Raw genomic sequence first — 19170 nt, 5'->3', positions numbered from 1 at the left:
CCCCTCACCACCCCCGCTCCCGAAGGCCGTGAGAAGATTCGAGCGGCAGTGACTTATATAACCACCGCTTCCGTCCGCCTTCCAGGATCCATGATTAATTGATAGAAATGTTCTCTCCCGGGTGAGTCACAAGCTCAGGTGTGTGTGTGTGAAAACGCGTATCTTGCATTCGGCACAGCAATGGCAGAAGTTTGTTTGAAAATTTGCAACTAAATTGCAAAACCTCCCCGCGCAATAGGAGGCTCATTTGTTCCAGTAAAACCTACCCACGTAGAAAAACGAACAACTTTTATGGACAACGGTAGCTAATGGCCGGCACGAAAAAAAAAAACGCTGACGATAATGATACACTGGCACACACAGACATATCGTAAAAGCGTAACAAAACATAGACAAGTTACAACGCAAACCGGCGAGCCGCTTCCTTCCGCCCGAATTTGTGCTGACTCTGGAGAGCAATTGACGGAAATTGAGTTTGATAAAGTGAGCAGGAACCGGGTCCAACAATGGCAGTGACATAAAAAAGAGCATAAATTCGGCTATATGTCAATCGACCGGATTGTTCCAGCGCCATGTATGCGGGAGGCTCGTTTGATGATGATGATGATGGCCGAACGATCACTTTGTTAGCGCTGGTAGAGGTGTCGATGGACACGATTCAGGCACGAACGAAACATTCTTCATCTTGAACCCTCCAAACGTGGGACGGAAGATCGCCGTTGGTTGAATGAGGTGGAGTAATCTGTCAGTAATCTTCACCAAATGGTTTAGGTATGACGAAACAAAAATTTATTCATTGAAGCTATAAAAAAATTATTTAAATTTATTGAAAATTGGTGGTTATAAGAGATTAACTCGCTTTTTTCGATCTAGTACTAAATTATTTTCACGTGTGTTCAAAATTTACTCGATAGAAAATATGTTTTCGCAAAACTTAATTGTTTTATTAAAGACAACAATTATCCCGTGCACTAATTTTGATTTTTGCAAGAACGTCAAATTTAATGTTGTGTAAAGCTGGATGGTCAAACTTTTTTCTTTTTTTTAATTTACAAAAATGCATCTTTTCATATATTTAATATCACTCTTCTTGGGGGTGCCCATGGCGCAGCGGTAGCGCGAGGAAACACCACACCACAGGTGTGGGAGCGAATCTCGAGTCTGGCTCCCTCCGGTATTACGAACGGCTGACCACCGATCTATAATATACCGTCTTTCGGTCACACAAACTCTCTTCGGAGAGAGGCCTTGTCCCACTAGGGGATGTCGTGCCACATAAAAAAAAAAAAAATATCACTCTTTCCAATTTTACTACATCCTGATGACTTTTACTTTCCCACTAAAATTGTAATAGCCTAGTATTGATAGACAATTAATAAGTTTTATCCTTTCTAATAGTTCACTGATTTGTGATGCCCAATTTGTTTAGTTTTGATTTAATAATCCATTATTTAGGTTTAAGGAATTTAATTATTTTTGTTTTTCATTTTCATTTAAAAACTCACACTTGTTAACCCCTTCACAGTTTTGCCACAGTTTTTGTCGTCTGTTTTGTTTCTATCTTCGTTGTGCGACGTTGATTCTATGTGCACCTGCTTCAAAAACACGTCATTTAATGTTTGTACATTTTAACTCATTTATGCGATACTAATCGAAGAAATTGAACAACATTTAACACAGTATTGATCTAAATCACAAAAAACATCGTGACTGTGAAGGGGTTAAAAAATCCATATATTAGGATATAATAAAAAGTCAATTAAATACTTTTTATTGCTTTGTACTAATTTTTCTTCAAATTCTTTTTAACAATATTAGCAACTTTATTAGCAACAACTTCGACCACATGAGCTCGTGACCAAGATGACACCGTGAACAAAATTATCACTACAAGTTTATTAATCAATGTTCATTGGCAAATTAGTATATGATACCTGTTGCTATTTTAAATGTCTTTCTCCAGTTTAGAATGTCTGGCGGTAAGGGGTTTCGCTTGATGGAAAAATAAATTCTGCTCTTGTATGATAAACAGCGGTGGTGAAGAACACTCCATCGGTGTGTGTTTGGTGTGAAGAATCACACCTCTTTTAACAAATTTTTGTCTGTCTGTGACCACCCTGACACCGTTTCATGCTCACTCCATCATCCCTTGGCGTCGGTTTGCAGAAGACACGCTCCTATTGAATCATCATTCGAAAGAGTGGAGGAAACCTGCGGCAAGACAGCGCCCCGTCAAACAACGACGCAGTCCGGCGCGCGCTAAGTGTATATCTACACCTCGATATCCGGCGGCGGCGCTCAGTTGACGATCGGATGATCGCGCAGTGACATTCAACAGTTCGTCTCCGACAGCGACGTTCCGCAGTTTCGATCCGAGGTAGACAGGGGGGAAGGAGAGTGAAAAATTTGTCAAAGAAGAAAAAAAACCAAAACATTCGTGTCACGTAACGTCGAACGCCCGCCGAGGTCACACCGGACCTGGATGGGTGGATTCGTTGTTTTTGTTTTCGGAAGTTAACAAAGTGCTCTTAAGTGCGCCGTCTGTCAAAATAGTTAAGGCAAAAACGGCAAAAGCGCATCCGGCCGGAACTCGGCGACGAAGGTGACGGCAAAAAGTGATACACCCCCGGTTGGACGGAAGGCCAACATAACCTCCGTGGTCTAGGGAGAGCTTCAAAGGCTAGTGAAAACGAGAGTTCGAAATGAAAAAAAAGCGGAGAAGATCTAATGCTACGCGTGCGTGCGTGCTTGTGCATACGCAGGGCGGCTTGCGCAGGGGGCAGCAAGAAGCCGAAGAGAAGTTTACGAGGTGAAAAGTGTGACTTCTTCGGTGGGGTTACTTGGTTGATATGCGAGCTAACGTCGACCTCCGACGAACGACCCTCTCTCCTAAACAGTTGCGGCCTTTGACAAACGAACCGGCGCTGCTTTTCTGACCAACTTCCTGTGCAGCTCCACGGTGCCGGCTCGAAAGTTTACCGAACCATGGAGATGCCTCGCCGGTGGTGCGACATTGAAGCAACCAATTTCTTCGAGCAGCAAAACCGTGGACACATAAAAATAGGCAAACAAAAACTAAATTCGTGCGCATTCAGACATCCGTTGGCCCGAAAAAAAAGAAACCCCTTTGTGACACAAGGAAGGAACTCACTCACCGTCGCACACGTGATCGTGAGTCACTGGATTTGCATTCGAACCAGCGAACTCTCGAAGTTCCCACGATTATCCGCGAGTCGGCAACTGGAAGCCCTAGAATTAATTCCCGATCGATCGATCTCGTCCGGTGGGAATCCGCTTCGATTGTCTGTAATCGAAGTGTGAATTAATTGTTCGCGAGCACTCACACACCAGCGAGAGGAGGGGGAGGGGGTGATGCCTAATGATTACGAGATGAGATCAATCAATCAGGCGCTCCAGCTTGACGCTGTAGCTTACATTTCGCCGGAGCTGATCACGATTATTTACTCGCCTTCACTAAACGTACACGAAGTTTTCGATCTGAGAGAGGGTTGAAGATGGGAAAATGGGGTGGTGGTGGAGGGGGAGACAAATCACCAACGGCGTGACACCCGACCGCAGTTCAGTGCAACGGGTCCATGATTGCAGTTCGGGCTGCTGCAAATTAACGAACTGACTCGAAGATTGACATGAAACTTAAGCAAATAATTGACCTCCCCCCCTCGAAGCCACCCCCTCAAGTACCCCCACCAAGCATTCGATGTGACGCTAGGCGTTATTAATAATGTGTTATTAGCAGCGGATTGCATATCAAAGACGCACTTTGACGACGCAAAACGGAACCCGAGCTCGGGAAATGTGTTCCTCCTAATTGGCTCCCGGCCGGTTTGATGTGCAACAATCCAATCAAGTGGGCCGTGATTTAATTTATCTCAAGCTCCATTGTTCAACAGCTCCCTCCCGGATAGGGAGAAAGTCAAGGGCTTTAGGAGGGGGAGGGATGAGAGGTGGTCCTCCAGGAAATCAATCATATTACAATTATGATAAATTTGCTATCGATATGTTTATCGCCCGAACCGATCGGTGCTGTAATTGTTCGTGCGTGGGATGGACCCGCTCGGCACGTCTGCAAATTAATTCATCCTTCGACTCGACCATCCTGCAGGACGTCGATTAGGGTTTGCGCCTGGTCACTTGGATGGATAGATTACTCGTCCTCCTCGTACCGTCCCCGGCAACTCCATTCGGTTTCAATTCACAATCGGCAAGCGCTAATCGAAAGTTTCTCGCCTCGACAGCGAATCGATACTGTCCGCTCGACCGATCGCACGTCAGCAGGTTTGTTTTGCGCCGGCAAAGTTCGTGCTTGGCGTATTATGCTAACGCCAATTTCAAACGGACCGTGTACAAAAATAGAAACGTAGGGAAAAAAGGAGCAAACAACAGTCGCGTACCTTCCCTTTACATTCACGCGCTGTTGAATACTTGATAAACTTATTTTCAACTAGTTTTAAGAGCAGATTTATGTTTTCATTGTTTCAGGAGTTCAGACAAAATACAGAATTTAAGGTAAAAACGAATAACTGAGCATATTATTGAACTTTCATTAGGTTTGACGAAGTGTAAAACAATCAACGTATATCGTAGATATCGGATGCTAAGTGTTTTGTTCACTCAATGGTAATGACCTTGTCGTTCGTCTTCTTCGACGGATAACTTCTCTATTCTGTATGGTGTTACTAATCAGTAAATTGTTACTATTTAGTATACTTCTTGACTATATTTTAGGGTTTTTAATTTTTTGATGCACCTCGTTATCTTTCCGCTAGCTTGGTGTAAATCAAAACAGATCGAATCGAATTGGAATTTTTTTTAACTTTAATTTTTCAATGTAAAAAAAAATAAAATAAAAAAAATTTTAAATGTAAATTAATAAAAAAGAAACCGCCAGGAAGCCAATATACTTAGCCATCTATGAAAACAAGTTTCATATTTTAAAGACCACAAATGATGCCAGGAGTTATCCTTGAAGTTGTGAATTTTTTAATTGTCCATAGCTTGTTTTCGGACTGTTTTGTTCCATTATTATAGGAATTATTTTCAATCTTTGAGGTCTATTTATAAAGTAATTTGTGATAGCAAAACTATGATTTTATTTTTAAAATATCTTTGAATGTATATAATTTATAGCGCACACTTTCTATTAAATTAAAATTACAAAATTAAGAGCTAGCGGAAGTATGGAAAGAGTCATAAAAAACCCAAAAACACCTAAATATAGTCAACAAATATACTAAACACAGATACACAGATTTGAATAATCTCCAAAAATAGAAAAGTTGTAGCATAGTTGCAAAGTTCTTCAGATTAAAAGAAGTTTTAAGAAGAATTGGCGAAATGAAACTATACATTTACCGCAACATAATGGTCATATACGCTGAATTTTCATGTTTACTGTTTTAAAATAACGTACCTTCATGGAATGAGGTAATTAACGCTCTACAGGAAATTTAATTGCGAATAATTTAACAGAAATTAATTAATTCTCACTTAAAAGTTCCTAGAATGGACGTAATGATAGGTCGCGGAGCAAATACCAACGGACACGAGCATACCTTACCCATCTCCGGCGGTTGAAGCACTCCAACAATGTTACAACCCTTAAATAACCTATCGCTCCGATAAAACGCCCGAGAACCGGTGCACCGAATGCAAATAATGGTGTAATTAAATTATTCAAATTTATGCGCCTAGCTGCATCGACAGGAGAGTGCACAGTTCAGCGATGGCGCACGAAGAAAACAAAAACAAGGAATCATAGATTACACCCACGTTGCACGGTGATGCGCCCGATGGATGGTGCGTTCGGAGAAATTTTCGTTTTTCGGTTCCATTTAACTACTTGACATGAACACTTGACATTCGCAATTGATCGCATTTTCAAGCGCATGGTCCCAAATGGCGAAAAAGAAAGCGGGTGAGGCTTACACACAGCCCGTGAGGCTGTAATTAATCCGAGCCAGTTCACACGAACCCAACCGAAAGTACATAGGGATGGGCTTCGGTTCGGTTACAGCGATGGGCGAGTAACGTTACACACGCGCGCCTAAAGTGGTCCGCAATTGAAATTAGCATAATTGCGATGAAAAATGGCAATTATTTGCACCAAAGCTCCCCAAGCCACGCGGGTTCTCTCAATGCTCCGTGTCCAGGGCCTCCATCGTCCCAAAAACGGAACACGGAAATAAAACGGAAGCGTGCCGGACGCGGACGACTCTCTCGCCGGCCATTGCGGAAGTCATAAAACACCGAATGAGTTACAACCTGGCGGAAGTGGGCAGCTCGGGGGAGGGGGCGAAAAAGGAGTAGAATTAAAAACAAAACAAAAAAACATAATGGCAAAAAAACACGAAACCGACAGAACGAACACGGAAGGCACAGCGAAAGCATCCCCGGGTCGCCGGGATGAAAAACCAGGAATCATATTTATCGCGCATCCGGGAAAATCCATCTGGTCCCTTGCGGTTGCCGTTGGACGAAAGCTCGAAGCATATTAATTAATTTTTCAAGATTCTCGCCCGGCTCCTCGGACCCTTGTCCACGGCAACACGGCACTCGTGGGAAAAGTTCATCATTTTTACAGCACCTTCAGGAGTCCCGATGTTCCGTCCGTCGCGTTGAACACGAAGTACTACGTTGACCGGAGCGTCCAATCAGCTGACTCGGAATTTTCCGCATCGCGCCAGATTTCACGCCAACGGATAGACAGAGGTCCAAGAGGCTGACGGAATACCATAGCAAAGACCGAAGCAACCATCTTCTGGCAAACGTTTGCTCGGGAAAGATCGCGTAATTATTGCAAATTAAATTAACACCTTCTTCTTCTGTATCCCTTCGCGGTCCCTAGTAACGTGCGCGCTCGTGTGTGTGTGTGTGTGTGTACTACGTGTTTTTGTGTACTATTTTATCCTCCCCGAAGTGAAGTGATAATTGGTGTCGGTCGAGTGTGTCGGAAAGCGAGTAGTCGACGTCAGTGTGGATCTAGTGCTCGCTGGAAGAAGCGCACGTTGTCGCGACGCGTGACGGACGTTGTTTTTCGGTGGAACACCATCACCGAACCAGTGTTTGTGAGTGGCCAAAAGTTGTCACCCTCGTCACGAGCACGGGTGGCGGCGGCGTGGAGGTGCGGGGAGGGCGAAACAAGTTGGACGATAATTTATTGCTCACGGCAAATTAATTGATTAAACTCACGTTAAGAAGTGACCTCGACGGCCTCGACGATGGCGATCCGAATGCGTCCGACGGTCGTGCTGGTGATGGTCGTCGCGATTGGCTGCACCGGTGCCCAGCAGCCGCTCGGTTCGACCAGCTCCACGGCCCGCCCCCTGGACGGTCTCAGCCCGCCGACACCCGCCGGCCCGATCGCACCGGGCGAGCGCCAGTTCCGGGTGGTGTACGAGTGGAACGTGCTCGACTTTGCGTTCCCCAGCGAGGCGGAACGGGCGCACGCCCTCTACAGTGGCCGCTACATCCCGAAGAATGTGCTCATCTCCGACTGCAAGCCGTACGCCAACCGGCTGTATCTGACCGTTCCCCGCATGCTGCCGGGTGTTCCGGCCACGCTGGGCTACATCGTGCGGCCGGAGAACAACGGACGCACCGATCCGGAGATCGTGCCCTTCCCGTCGTGGGACATGAACGAGCGGGGCAACTGTTCGGCGCTGCAGTTCGTGCAGGGCGTTGCCGTGGACAAGCACGGCATCATGTGGGTTGTCGATTCCGGTCGTACGGAAACTCTTACCAGAGGTGAGCGGACAGGAGGTTTCAAAATATAGGAACTTCTCTTGGGTATTTGGGCTTAATTTATTTAAGCTAAATGAAAATCTGTAAGTCTGGGAATGCCGAGCATTTACGAAGGCAATCCAATCGGCAACTCCATCTGGTACCATCCTCGAATGAGAAGACTATCTACTCACGTGCTTATAGGGAAAAGTCTAGTGAGTCTTAAATAGCAGGCAGATGGCAGAAGACGCTCGTTGCGTCAAAGAAAATGAAAAATAATCTTTGAACACAAGGAAATATTCATCAAAGATGGTTTATTTCTAGTAACGAAAGAGTTAACAAATTTCATTAGCTTTAAAGTTTAATTGAATTGTCATTGTAAACTCAATTAGTGTTGTACATTTGCTCCAAAGTAAGCTGCTTCATATTCGTTGCAAGGCACCTGTAGAGGTTAAGGTTCAAACTAGTAACCTGTTGAGGAATTTCTGCCTTTTTTGTTAAAAACTAAATGTTTCAATTTCTCTTAAGCTCAATTTTCGATAGGCCTGTATTTGGTTGAAGCAAAACGCACTTGTGCTGGGGCTCACCACAACAAAGGGGCAATACGCACCAAAACAGTGGGGTAAATTGCACCCTTTCTCAAATTACCAAATTTGGATCAGTGAAAAGTTAACAAGTTTTTTGTAATTTGACCGGAAATAAATGAAATTCATGGAAACAATACTTTTGTTCATCAATATCTTTTTTTAAATGATAAAAATTCATTTTCGATTGTTTACAAACTGATGCAGTAAATACGAGTAAATCTGCATAATAACCGAGATTTTTATATGCAGCTTGAAGCTCTGATTCTAATCAACAGAACTATGAACAGAACTGCTATCAATCGCAAAAAGATACCGTATGTTTTTCCAGATCGATTCTGGAACATTGCTTCTATTACCAAAATAACATTAAAACAATTTTAAAACTATTTAAATTTTACTAAAACGATAATTTTTAAGAGCACAATTATCTTTTCCTCGTGTTTTTTTAAATCTAGGAGAGAACACTCCGCGAGAGGAGAAATTATTATTTAAGTCTATTTATGATGATTTGATCATTTTTGAGTCCACTATATTGATGTATAAGTGCACAACAAGGAGAAACATTTCATGAAATTTACTAAAATGTGCTTCCAAAACATGTTACTCTTTATCAAGCCTATTAATACAATCACCAGACGAAGCAGTTTCAAGTCTTGTATTAACAACCAGAATGCAAGGATTAGGAATCCATTTTACTTCTGTATTCTGTTAAAAATTATATTTTGGTACTTGATGAATGCCTTTTGAATTGCCATATTTCATATCAACAATTTTTAATGTTAAGTCGTTAAATTCAAATGAGAAGTATTAGAAACGACAATGAACACATTCGATTGGTTGATGTTTTTTCAAATTGCAAAATTCAGCTTAAAACATGCTAGTGTATTTGATCCATTCTTCGTTTCGATTCCCCCTTACCATGCACAGAATATCTTTGCCAAAAATCCACTCTCTATTGTTATTTCCTTCTCATCCCTACAAAGGCACGGACCACGTGGTTTGCCCACCCAAAATCCTACTCCTGGACCTGAAACGTAACGGAGCGGTCATACTGCGCTACCAATTCCCCGAGTCGGTCGTCCCGGCTGGCAACAACTATCTCAACAAGGTCGTCGTGGACGACGCGTTCGGAGGCTTCGCCTACATCACCGACAACAGTGGCGCCGATCCGGGCATCGTGGTGTTCTCCCGGCGCCTGCTGAAGTCGTGGAAGGTGCGCGAGAACAACTCGATGCGTGCCGCTCGGAACGCGGTCCGTTTCGCCATCAACGGTACCGAGCTGAACTACTCCATCCACATCGACAGCATCGCCCTCGGGCCGTACTACAACCCCAACGTCGACGAGGACCGCGCCAACGGGGTCCACTCCGATACGCTGCTGAACAGTCAGAACTACGAGCGGAACGTGTACTACAGTCCGCTGTCGAGCTACCACGTCTACTCCCTGCCGGCGTCGCTGTTGCGCGACCCGGAGTTCAATGCACGCGCGACCCCGCAGCAGGTGCTCGAGGCGGTCGTCGACTACGGCCAGAAGCTGTCCCAGACGGACGGCATGTTCATGGACAACCAGGGCGTGCTGTACTTCGGGCTGCTCGGGGAGAACGCCATCGCCAAGTGGGACACGTACAAGCCGTTCACGGCGAAGAACCAGCAGATCGTGGCGAAGGACCCGACCTACATCCAGTGGGTCGACAGCATGGGCATCGACCACGAGGGCTACCTGTACGTGGTGGTCAACCGGCTGCACAGCTTCGTCGCCGGCCGGCTCAACCCGGCCGAGGTGAACTTCCGCGTGCTGCGCGCCAAAACGGGCGCCCTCAGCTACGTCTACACGCCGGACAACCTGTTCAACAGCGACGAGAAGTACCTGTACGCGGGTGCCAACGGAGAACCGTTCGCCGACAACGCGCTCAACTACCAGTACGAGGGTACCACACCGGCCTCAAGTCGGCTGGCGGCGGCTGGCATCCTCGGCGCAACCGGAACAGCTCCCCCGCTCGGAAGTAGCGTCGGTGTAGCGATGCTGCTGAGTGCGAGCATGATGGCGATGGTGATGATGACTTCCAGCTTCGTCTAAACGAGGAGAACCCACCGTCAGGAGAGAACCACCCCGGAAACGGCACGTTCCGTATCAGTATTTGTAAATATAGCAAGTTCCGCCAAGGTTAGGTATACATACGACAGGAGGCCGCGTCGCTCGCGCCTTCTTGGATTTCAACCGTCGTTGACTTTAATGAAGATACGCTTCGGAAATAAAGATGGTTAATTTTTACGACACCGGTGCGTTCGTTCGTCATCCGGGCGCCTCGGTTCCGTTTCCGGAAGGTCGCCCTGGAGGTGGAGGAGGCCCGTCTTTTGTTGCGTTGTTTTTGGTGAGAAATGGTAAGTCATTTTTGTGCCGATGACTTTATGGCACGCCGAAAGAACGTAGACCTTTGCAAGGCGTCACCATTTCGGAACCGAATCCGACGATTCCATCAGCGCAAATCAGTTCGAATTGCTGTGTCAACATTATTAATCACCTGGGCAATGGAGGCCTACGCCCACGTGGTGGTAAAGAAAATGGCAAACTGGAGCTGGGGAAAAAGGTGGAAAGCGAAAGGATTTGGTGGGGATTAGTTTTTTTTTTGTTTCGATTTTCTTGCTTCCTCGGTTGATCATGATTTATGTACTTCTGCCCGGGACCTGAAGTGCTTCGACGCTCGCTGGAAATAAAATAAATGTAAATAAATTTCTACTTCCCCCCTCCCTTCTCCTCCCCTTCCCCGCTCAAAAATGGGAATGTCCTTTGAACTGGTTTTTGTCTAAACGGGGCTCTTGCGAGGTTTCATTTTCCCAAATCTGGCCACGGTGTGGTGCGGTTTTTATTTTTCATCATCCCCTTTTTGTGCTGCACGTGGAAATTTCATCGAGCAACAGCCTCTGGTTGGGGGGAAAAAAAAATGCCGGACCGGAATTTGTGACTCTCAGCGGGCTCATTCTGCGTGGGAGTTCTACGCTCCACGTTGGAAGTGAAAATGCTACGTTCTTTCGCATGGTGCGTACAACCCGTACAGCCATCATTATCAAACCGTGCCGCTTGCCGTGGCAGAAGGCCCCCGGAACACACACACACACACACACCTCTATAAATAATCTTTGAACACAAAAAATAATCTTTGAACACAAGGAAATATTCATCAAAGATGGTTTATTTCTAGTAACGAAAGAGTTAACAAATTTCATTAGCTTTAAAGTTTAATTGAATTGTCATTGTAAACTCAATTAGTGTTGTACATTTGCTCCAAAGTAAGCTGCTTCATATTCGTTGCAAGGCACCTGTAGAGGTTAAGGTTCAAACTAGTAACCTGTTGAGGAATTTCTGCCTTTTTTGTTAAAAACTAAATGTTTCAATTTCTCTTAAGCTCAATTTTCGATAGGCCTGTATTTGGTTGAAGCAAAACGCACTTGTGCTGGGGCTCACCACAACAAAGGGGCAATACGCACCAAAACAGTGGGGTAAATTGCACCCTTTCTCAAATTACCAAATTTGGATCAGTGAAAAGTTAACAAGTTTTTTGTAATTTGACCGGAAATAAATGAAATTCATGGAAACAATACTTTTGTTCATCAATATCTTTTTTTAAATGATAAAAATTCATTTTCGATTGTTTACAAACTGATGCAGTAAATACGAGTAAATCTGCATAATAACCGAGATTTTTATATGCAGCTTGAAGCTCTGATTCTAATCAACAGAACTATGAACAGAACTGCTATCAATCGCAAAAAGATACCGTATGTTTTTCCAGATCGATTCTGGAACATTGCTTCTATTACCAAAATAACATTAAAACAATTTTAAAACTATTTAAATTTTACTAAAACGATAATTTTTAAGAGCACAATTATCTTTTCCTCGTGTTTTTTTAAATCTAGGAGAGAACACTCCGCGAGAGGAGAAATTATTATTTAAGTCTATTTATGATGATTTGATCATTTTTGAGTCCACTATATTGATGTATAAGTGCACAACAAGGAGAAACATTTCATGAAATTTACTAAAATGTGCTTCCAAAACATGTTACTCTTTATCAAGCCTATTAATACAATCACCAGACGAAGCAGTTTCAAGTCTTGTATTAACAACCAGAATGCAAGGATTAGGAATCCATTTTACTTCTGTATTCTGTTAAAAATTATATTTTGGTACTTGATGAATGCCTTTTGAATTGCCATATTTCATATCAACAATTTTTAATGTTAAGTCGTTAAATTCAAATGAGAAGTATTAGAAACGACAATGAACACATTCGATTGGTTGATGTTTTTTCAAATTGCAAAATTCAGCTTAAAACATGCTAGTGTATTTGATCCATTCTTCGTTTCGATTCCCCCTTACTATGCACAGAATATCTTTGCCAAAAATCCACTCTCTATTGTTATTTCCTTCTCATCCCTACAAAGGCACGGACCACGTGGTTTGCCCACCCAAAATCCTACTCCTGGACCTGAAACGTAACGGAGCGGTCATACTGCGCTACCAATTCCCCGAGTCGGTCGTCCCGGCTGGCAACAACTATCTCAACAAGGTCGTCGTGGACGACGCGTTCGGAGGCTTCGCCTACATCACCGACAACAGTGGCGCCGATCCGGGCATCGTGGTGTTCTCCCGGCGCCTGCTGAAGTCGTGGAAGGTGCGCGAGAACAACTCGATGCGTGCCGCTCGGAACGCGGTCCGTTTCGCCATCAACGGTACCGAGCTGAACTACTCCATCCACATCGACAGCATCGCCCTCGGGCCGTACTACAACCCCAACGTCGACGAGGACCGCGCCAACGGGGTCCACTCCGATACGCTGCTGAACAGTCAGAACTACGAGCGGAACGTGTACTACAGTCCGCTGTCGAGCTACCACGTCTACTCCCTGCCGGCGTCGCTGTTGCGCGACCCGGAGTTCAATGCACGCGCGACCCCGCAGCAGGTGCTCGAGGCGGTCGTCGACTACGGCCAGAAGCTGTCCCAGACGGACGGCATGTTCATGGACAACCAGGGCGTGCTGTACTTCGGGCTGCTCGGGGAGAACGCCATCGCCAAGTGGGACACGTACAAGCCGTTCACGGCGAAGAACCAGCAGATCGTGGCGAAGGACCCGACCTACATCCAGTGGGTCGACAGCATGGGCATCGACCACGAGGGCTACCTGTACGTGGTGGTCAACCGGCTGCACAGCTTCGTCGCCGGCCGGCTCAACCCGGCCGAGGTGAACTTCCGCGTGCTGCGCGCCAAAACGGGCGCCCTCAGCTACGTCTACACGCCGGACAACCTGTTCAACAGCGACGAGAAGTACCTGTACGCGGGTGCCAACGGAGAACCGTTCGCCGACAACGCGCTCAACTACCAGTACGAGGGTACCACACCGGCCTCAAGTCGGCTGGCGGCGGCTGGCATCCTCGGCGCAACCGGAACAGCTCCCCCGCTCGGAAGTAGCGTCGGTGTAGCGATGCTGCTGAGTGCGAGCATGATGGCGATGGTGATGATGACTTCCAGCTTCGTCTAAACGAGGAGAACCCACCGTCAGGAGAGAACCACCCCGGAAACGGCACGTTCCGTATCAGTATTTGTAAATATAGCAAGTTCCGCCAAGGTTAGGTATACATACGACAGGAGGCCGCGTCGCTCGCGCCTTCTTGGATTTCAACCGTCGTTGACTTTAATGAAGATACGCTTCGGAAATAAAGATGGTTAATTTTTACGACACCGGTGCGTTCGTTCGTCATCCGGGCGCCTCGGTTCCGTTTCCGGAAGGTCGCCCTGGAGGTGGAGGAGGCCCGTCTTTTGTTGCGTTGTTTTTGGTGAGAAATGGTAAGTCATTTTTGTGCCGATGACTTTATGGCACGCCGAAAGAACGTAGACCTTTGCAAGGCGTCACCATTTCGGAACCGAATCCGACGATTCCATCAGCGCAAATCAGTTCGAATTGCTGTGTCAACATTATTAATCACCTGGGCAATGGAGGCCTACGCCCACGTGGTGGTAAAGAAAATGGCAAACTGGAGCTGGGGAAAAAGGTGGAAAGCGAAAGGATTTGGTGGGGATTAGTTTTTTTTTTGTTTCGATTTTCTTGCTTCCTCGGTTGATCATGATTTATGTACTTCTGCCCGGGACCTGAAGTGCTTCGACGCTCGCTGGAAATAAAATAAATGTAAATAAATTTCTACTTCCCCCCTCCCTTCTCCTCCCCTTCCCCGCTCAAAAATGGGAATGTCCTTTGAACTGGTTTTTGTCTAAACGGGGCTCTTGCGAGGTTTCATTTTCCCAAATCTGGCCACGGTGTGGTGCGGTTTTTATTTTTCATCATCCCCTTTTTGTGCTGCACGTGGAAATTTCATCGAGCAACAGCCTCTGGTTGGGGGGAAAAAAAAATGCCGGACCGGAATTTGTGACTCTCAGCGGGCTCATTCTGCGTGGGAGTTCTACGCTCCACGTTGGAAGTGAAAATGCTACGTTCTTTCGCATGGTGCGTACAACCCGTACAGCCATCATTATCAAACCGTGCCGCTTGCCGTGGCAGAAGGCCCCCGGAACACACACACACACACACACCGCGTCCGAAAAGAAAAACTCGAACCGAAGCGAAACGAAGCGACTGCACAATTTATTTCTTCCTCCCCACGGTGAAGAATTAAATGAAAACACACACGCATAGGTTTCGCTGTCGCTGGTTAGATTTTCCGTCCTCGCAGGTCGTTATGGGATGCTCCACCAACCTTTCGTAAACGACCGCCAGACGACATTCAGTGACTTTTACAATTCTTCACGGAAACGGGTGGGGGGAGAGGAGAAATGTGAAAAGAATTATTATGTTTCAACCACGCGACGACACGAAATGACAGCATTGCTGGCGAGTGGAAAGCGAGCGTTCCCTTTAGACTTCTTGACTGCCAAAGTACTTTTAGTAGTGAAATGTAAAATTCATGCCTTCACTGACGTGGGGAAAACTTTCCCCCATTCCCGGTTGTTAGGATCGGGGGTAGTTTAAAATTATTGCCAGTTGTGAGGGAAAATCCCCCCCGCAACTAAAGAATTAAAAAGTGTTTTTCTGTAGACGCAAGCGGGAAAACTCGAGTCCGCACCATGCAAGGACACGTGCAGATAATTCCTCACCTGCTGACGTACTGCAACAACTGCACTTTCTTTCACCGGGTGTTTGTTTGTGTCTGGGTGGGTAAAGTTTCTGTACCATTGTTGCCGATGTTTATTTGCTGTAAAAATGAAACTCGGGAGAACTTTTCACCCACCTTTAGAAGCAGTACAAACCAATTATCACGTACCTCGCCACAGATCGTTAGCTGAGTTTTGTGAAATAATGTTTGAAAGAAAAAACGTCACAGACAAACACACCGGAGTCGCTAATGCGTTGGAGGAAAACAGCGCACATTCGTTTTACATTTAAAATCAACATTGGAAAATTGTTAATCCCCTGTGCGGGGAGTGATTTAGCTTTTTCCAAAGCGCGAACGCGACAATAAATAAGCGATTTGCAATGGAAAGCATATAAAATGGGTGAAGCGTTTGCTTATCGACTTATCCGTTTTATCGTCGTCATAAAAATGCTTTCTAATGCCCGTTCGGTGGTGGCTGCGATAAGGATTATAATCCATGAATTTTCGCTTCCATTTAAAATAATATCAGAAAAGTAAAGCGAAACAGCGCTTTGAAGCCGTCCCGCTTTTGAAAGCAATTAAAATTAACGCTTTGTCTACGAGTTTTTTTTGAAGAAAAGGATGAGAGGATTTCGGTGCCGTTTTTATTTGACCTTCCCCGGTGCAAATAGGGTTTTGACGGATCGCTGGCCGTTCTGGGAATGTGCACAGACGGGGGTTTTACGACCCACGACGTTTTGGAATTTTTGTTTTTGAATATCCTCCAAATTTCCACCGTTGGGATAGGATTATGGCGATTTTAGTATTTTTGCTATCCCTTCGTATCTACGCGGTAACCAAGCAACCGGTAACCATTACCACACCTGGAAAACGGAAACCGGGACACACGAGTAAACTTTCCCCAAACGGTCCCCCCGATATGGTTCAACGGACGCCCAAAAATAGAGTTTCCCGGGGGGAGGGAGCGAAGACGAAAAACACGATTTCTTTCGCTATTTCTTCTACTCCAAAACGCCCACGGACCGGATATTAAATCTCACCACCTTCCGGACCAAAGCTCCATCCGGGGGGAGGACATCATTCCTCCCCGGGAAAAAGGGCAGCACAAACAGTAGAAGAACGGGTTCAACGGGTCAACGGGTTTTGCAATAAAATAAAAAGGGAAACACTGTGCGTGGAAGGAAATAAAACTGTCCATTTTCCGGGGATTTCTGTTTTTTTTCATTCCGGTTTCCGTGCAGTTTCGGTTGGCTGAATGGCACCCGGTTTGGGATAAAATGTTGCGCTCCTAGTCAATGTGTGTTTTCCAATCCGCCTGCGAATTGTTTACTCAGCATTATTTTCCGCATAATCCGTTGTGTCCGTTGCGTCGGAGAAAGAAGAAATTACGTTGATCTGAGATAGAAAAAGGTGCACTCATATCACAACCGATAGATAGGCTTCCCGGGGAAGAGAAAAGCGTTCTCACAACACAAACGTCGCTGAAACAACATAACATTGCCAAACGCCCGGCCACCGACAATCGAAGTGCAAACATTGCGCGCTATCTTATCGCGAGGCGCAAAACCAAACAATAACGAAATGGAGAATCTCATTGCCCGAGAAATGCAAAGTAAACAATCGAAATCCGGGAGGGAAAAGTTCATGCTCCACCTCCCCGGAGGCAGTTCGGCAGATTCCTGGTTGCGCCATTTTGGACGGAACGCGGACCCGGAGCACAATGGAAGATAAAAACGTGCCGTCGGTATATAAGAAGACGCTTGCTCTATCTTGAAGAAGAAAAGAAAAAAAAATGGTTAAAAATTCTCCCATCAAAAGGATTTCTGCCTCCTCATTTTCATCGCGGAAGATGTGCAACTACCCGGCAAGCAGGTGGATTTCCACCTCCCCCACCCCACAGGCCACGTTGGCAGTTGAGAGAACTTTTTCGGGTGGTACACCTTTCAAACGCCGGTTCGCCGGGAATAGCACAATGTCACCAAAGTTACATAAAAAGTTCTTTTTCTACCGTTTTTATCCATAGATAAGAGGGGTAAAATATGCACGTAACAGCGAGCGATGGTAAAAAAAGAAAAAAACACGGTTAGTAACAAGAAGATACCATCACCCGGGAGAACTTTCGGAAGGAAACCGAAACGGGGAAAAAAACGACCTCAAATAATAATACAGAACTAAAGCTGAGTTTTAAAAGAAGCCCACGGTACGTTCCAGCGAGGTCGGTTGGCTGTTTGCTTTACCGTCGGAAGTAAGGACCTCTTAGGAGGAAAAATTCTTCCACTGCACAGGGGCAGGACTGACGGTTTCGGGGCGGGAGGGACGAGTTCGTGCTGATAAGGTGAAATAATATTCTATTCCCACCACTTTTTCTCGTCCTCGTGGGCGCGAAAGGATCCGAGCTAGATTAAAATGAACCCTCCCGGCACGAGGAGTCACGCGCCCCGAACACCAGCTGGCGTAAAACATTAATGAGTGCCGAGTTCTGAGAGCGCAGAACCGAAGCGTAAAAAAACCAACCCCCTCCCGGAAATGGGGGAAAAAGGCCAGCATAAACCGTGAATCGATTGCGAAACGTGACAGTCGTTGACACGAACTCGGGCGTTTATTCGCTTTTCTGGCCGCCTCCTAGCCACCCGCCCCAGTAGGTAAAGGAAAGGACGCTTCCGGAATGCCATATTGCTGTGTGCCACACTAAATGAATCATTCATAAATGATGTAATTTCCTTATAGACTTTTTTTCCTCCCCCCTCTGTTTGGGTCGCCAACGGAAGGTGAAGGGCCAGGGGAAGTTTTGAGTGCTGTGTCTGGAATGAAAAATGGCCACCTGCTACGGAAGGCGGAAGTACGCGGAAGGGTCGGTAGATTACAGACGATCCTAGAGAAACCGTAATGAAGTACTATTTACGACCGTCCACGGGAAAACCAAAGCTCGTCCGGTCGATGTCGGGGCGGCGTTGGTCAGCAGATGTCCGGTTTCGGTGAACCTTAGGTCCTGGTAGGCGGGAAGGGTGAGAGGGAGTGCGGAACGTGCATTCGAGCACCACTCACATAAAGATCCTACGAGTAACGATCGCCATCAGCGTAGATTGCTCGACGCAATCGAGAAAAGTAATGACATTTTCCATCGGTGTATCGGCGGGAGGAATAGGGAGCCGGGGAGGGAGGGATACGGTGGTCATAGACAAATTTGCGACCATAACCTAAACTTGCCACTCCTTCGCTCGGTTGCGTGGCATTTTTTTGGGGTTGCAGGGTTTATGCCGTACACAACTCCACGAGCACGCCGGGAACATATTGCTTCACATTCGCTTTCATCTTTCAAACCGGATGTGCTGGAGACGGAGGTCCCGGACTACTCACTACCTCACCCCCTGGTACGTGATTAACCTCGAACTTTCTTGCTCGCGTCCCACTTTCATCCCGGTCGTACAAAGGAAGAAAGTCCCAAGAAGGGCTTCGTAAAAAGAAGAAAAACCCGAACGTATGCTATCGTTCGTCGGCGGTGAAGAACCGTTTCCTAGCGGGAGATGGTATAAATCGGTTCATTTATTTCCATTACGGAACGGAACTTCCTCGCTTTCCTTCCTTCGCCGGTTCGCACAAAGTCATCGAGGAAGAAAAAGGGTTAAACCAAACGCGGAGGGAGAGAGAGAGCCCCACTCGATGTATGCGAGGACTTCAAAAGGAAAAGTTCATCAAA

At 46.0% G+C, this 19170-nt stretch overlaps 2 protein-coding genes across 2 annotated transcripts in view; one reads left to right on the top strand and one right to left on the bottom strand.

Moving 5' to 3' along the window:
* The window catches only part of LOC131266568 (uncharacterized), a 127894-nt gene that overhangs the window by 90313 nt on the left and 18411 nt on the right, over nucleotides 1-19170 (bottom strand). The window lies entirely within an intron of this gene.
* On the top strand, nucleotides 7239-14067 carry LOC131259884 (uncharacterized). Its single transcript, XM_058261492.1, has 3 exons — nucleotides 7239-7764; nucleotides 9311-10402; nucleotides 12774-14067. The coding sequence occupies exons 1-3, from the start codon at nucleotides 7239-7241 to the stop codon at nucleotides 13865-13867; spliced, it is 2712 nt and encodes a 903-aa protein (XP_058117475.1). The 3' UTR covers nucleotides 13868-14067.

Source organism: Anopheles coustani, chromosome 3 (assembly GCF_943734705.1).
Source record: "Anopheles coustani chromosome 3, idAnoCousDA_361_x.2, whole genome shotgun sequence".
In the NCBI taxonomy this organism is placed as follows: domain Eukaryota; kingdom Metazoa; phylum Arthropoda; class Insecta; order Diptera; family Culicidae; genus Anopheles; species Anopheles coustani.
The sequence above is the reverse complement of the archived record's forward strand: the minus strand, read 5'-3'. Positions and strand labels throughout refer to the sequence as shown.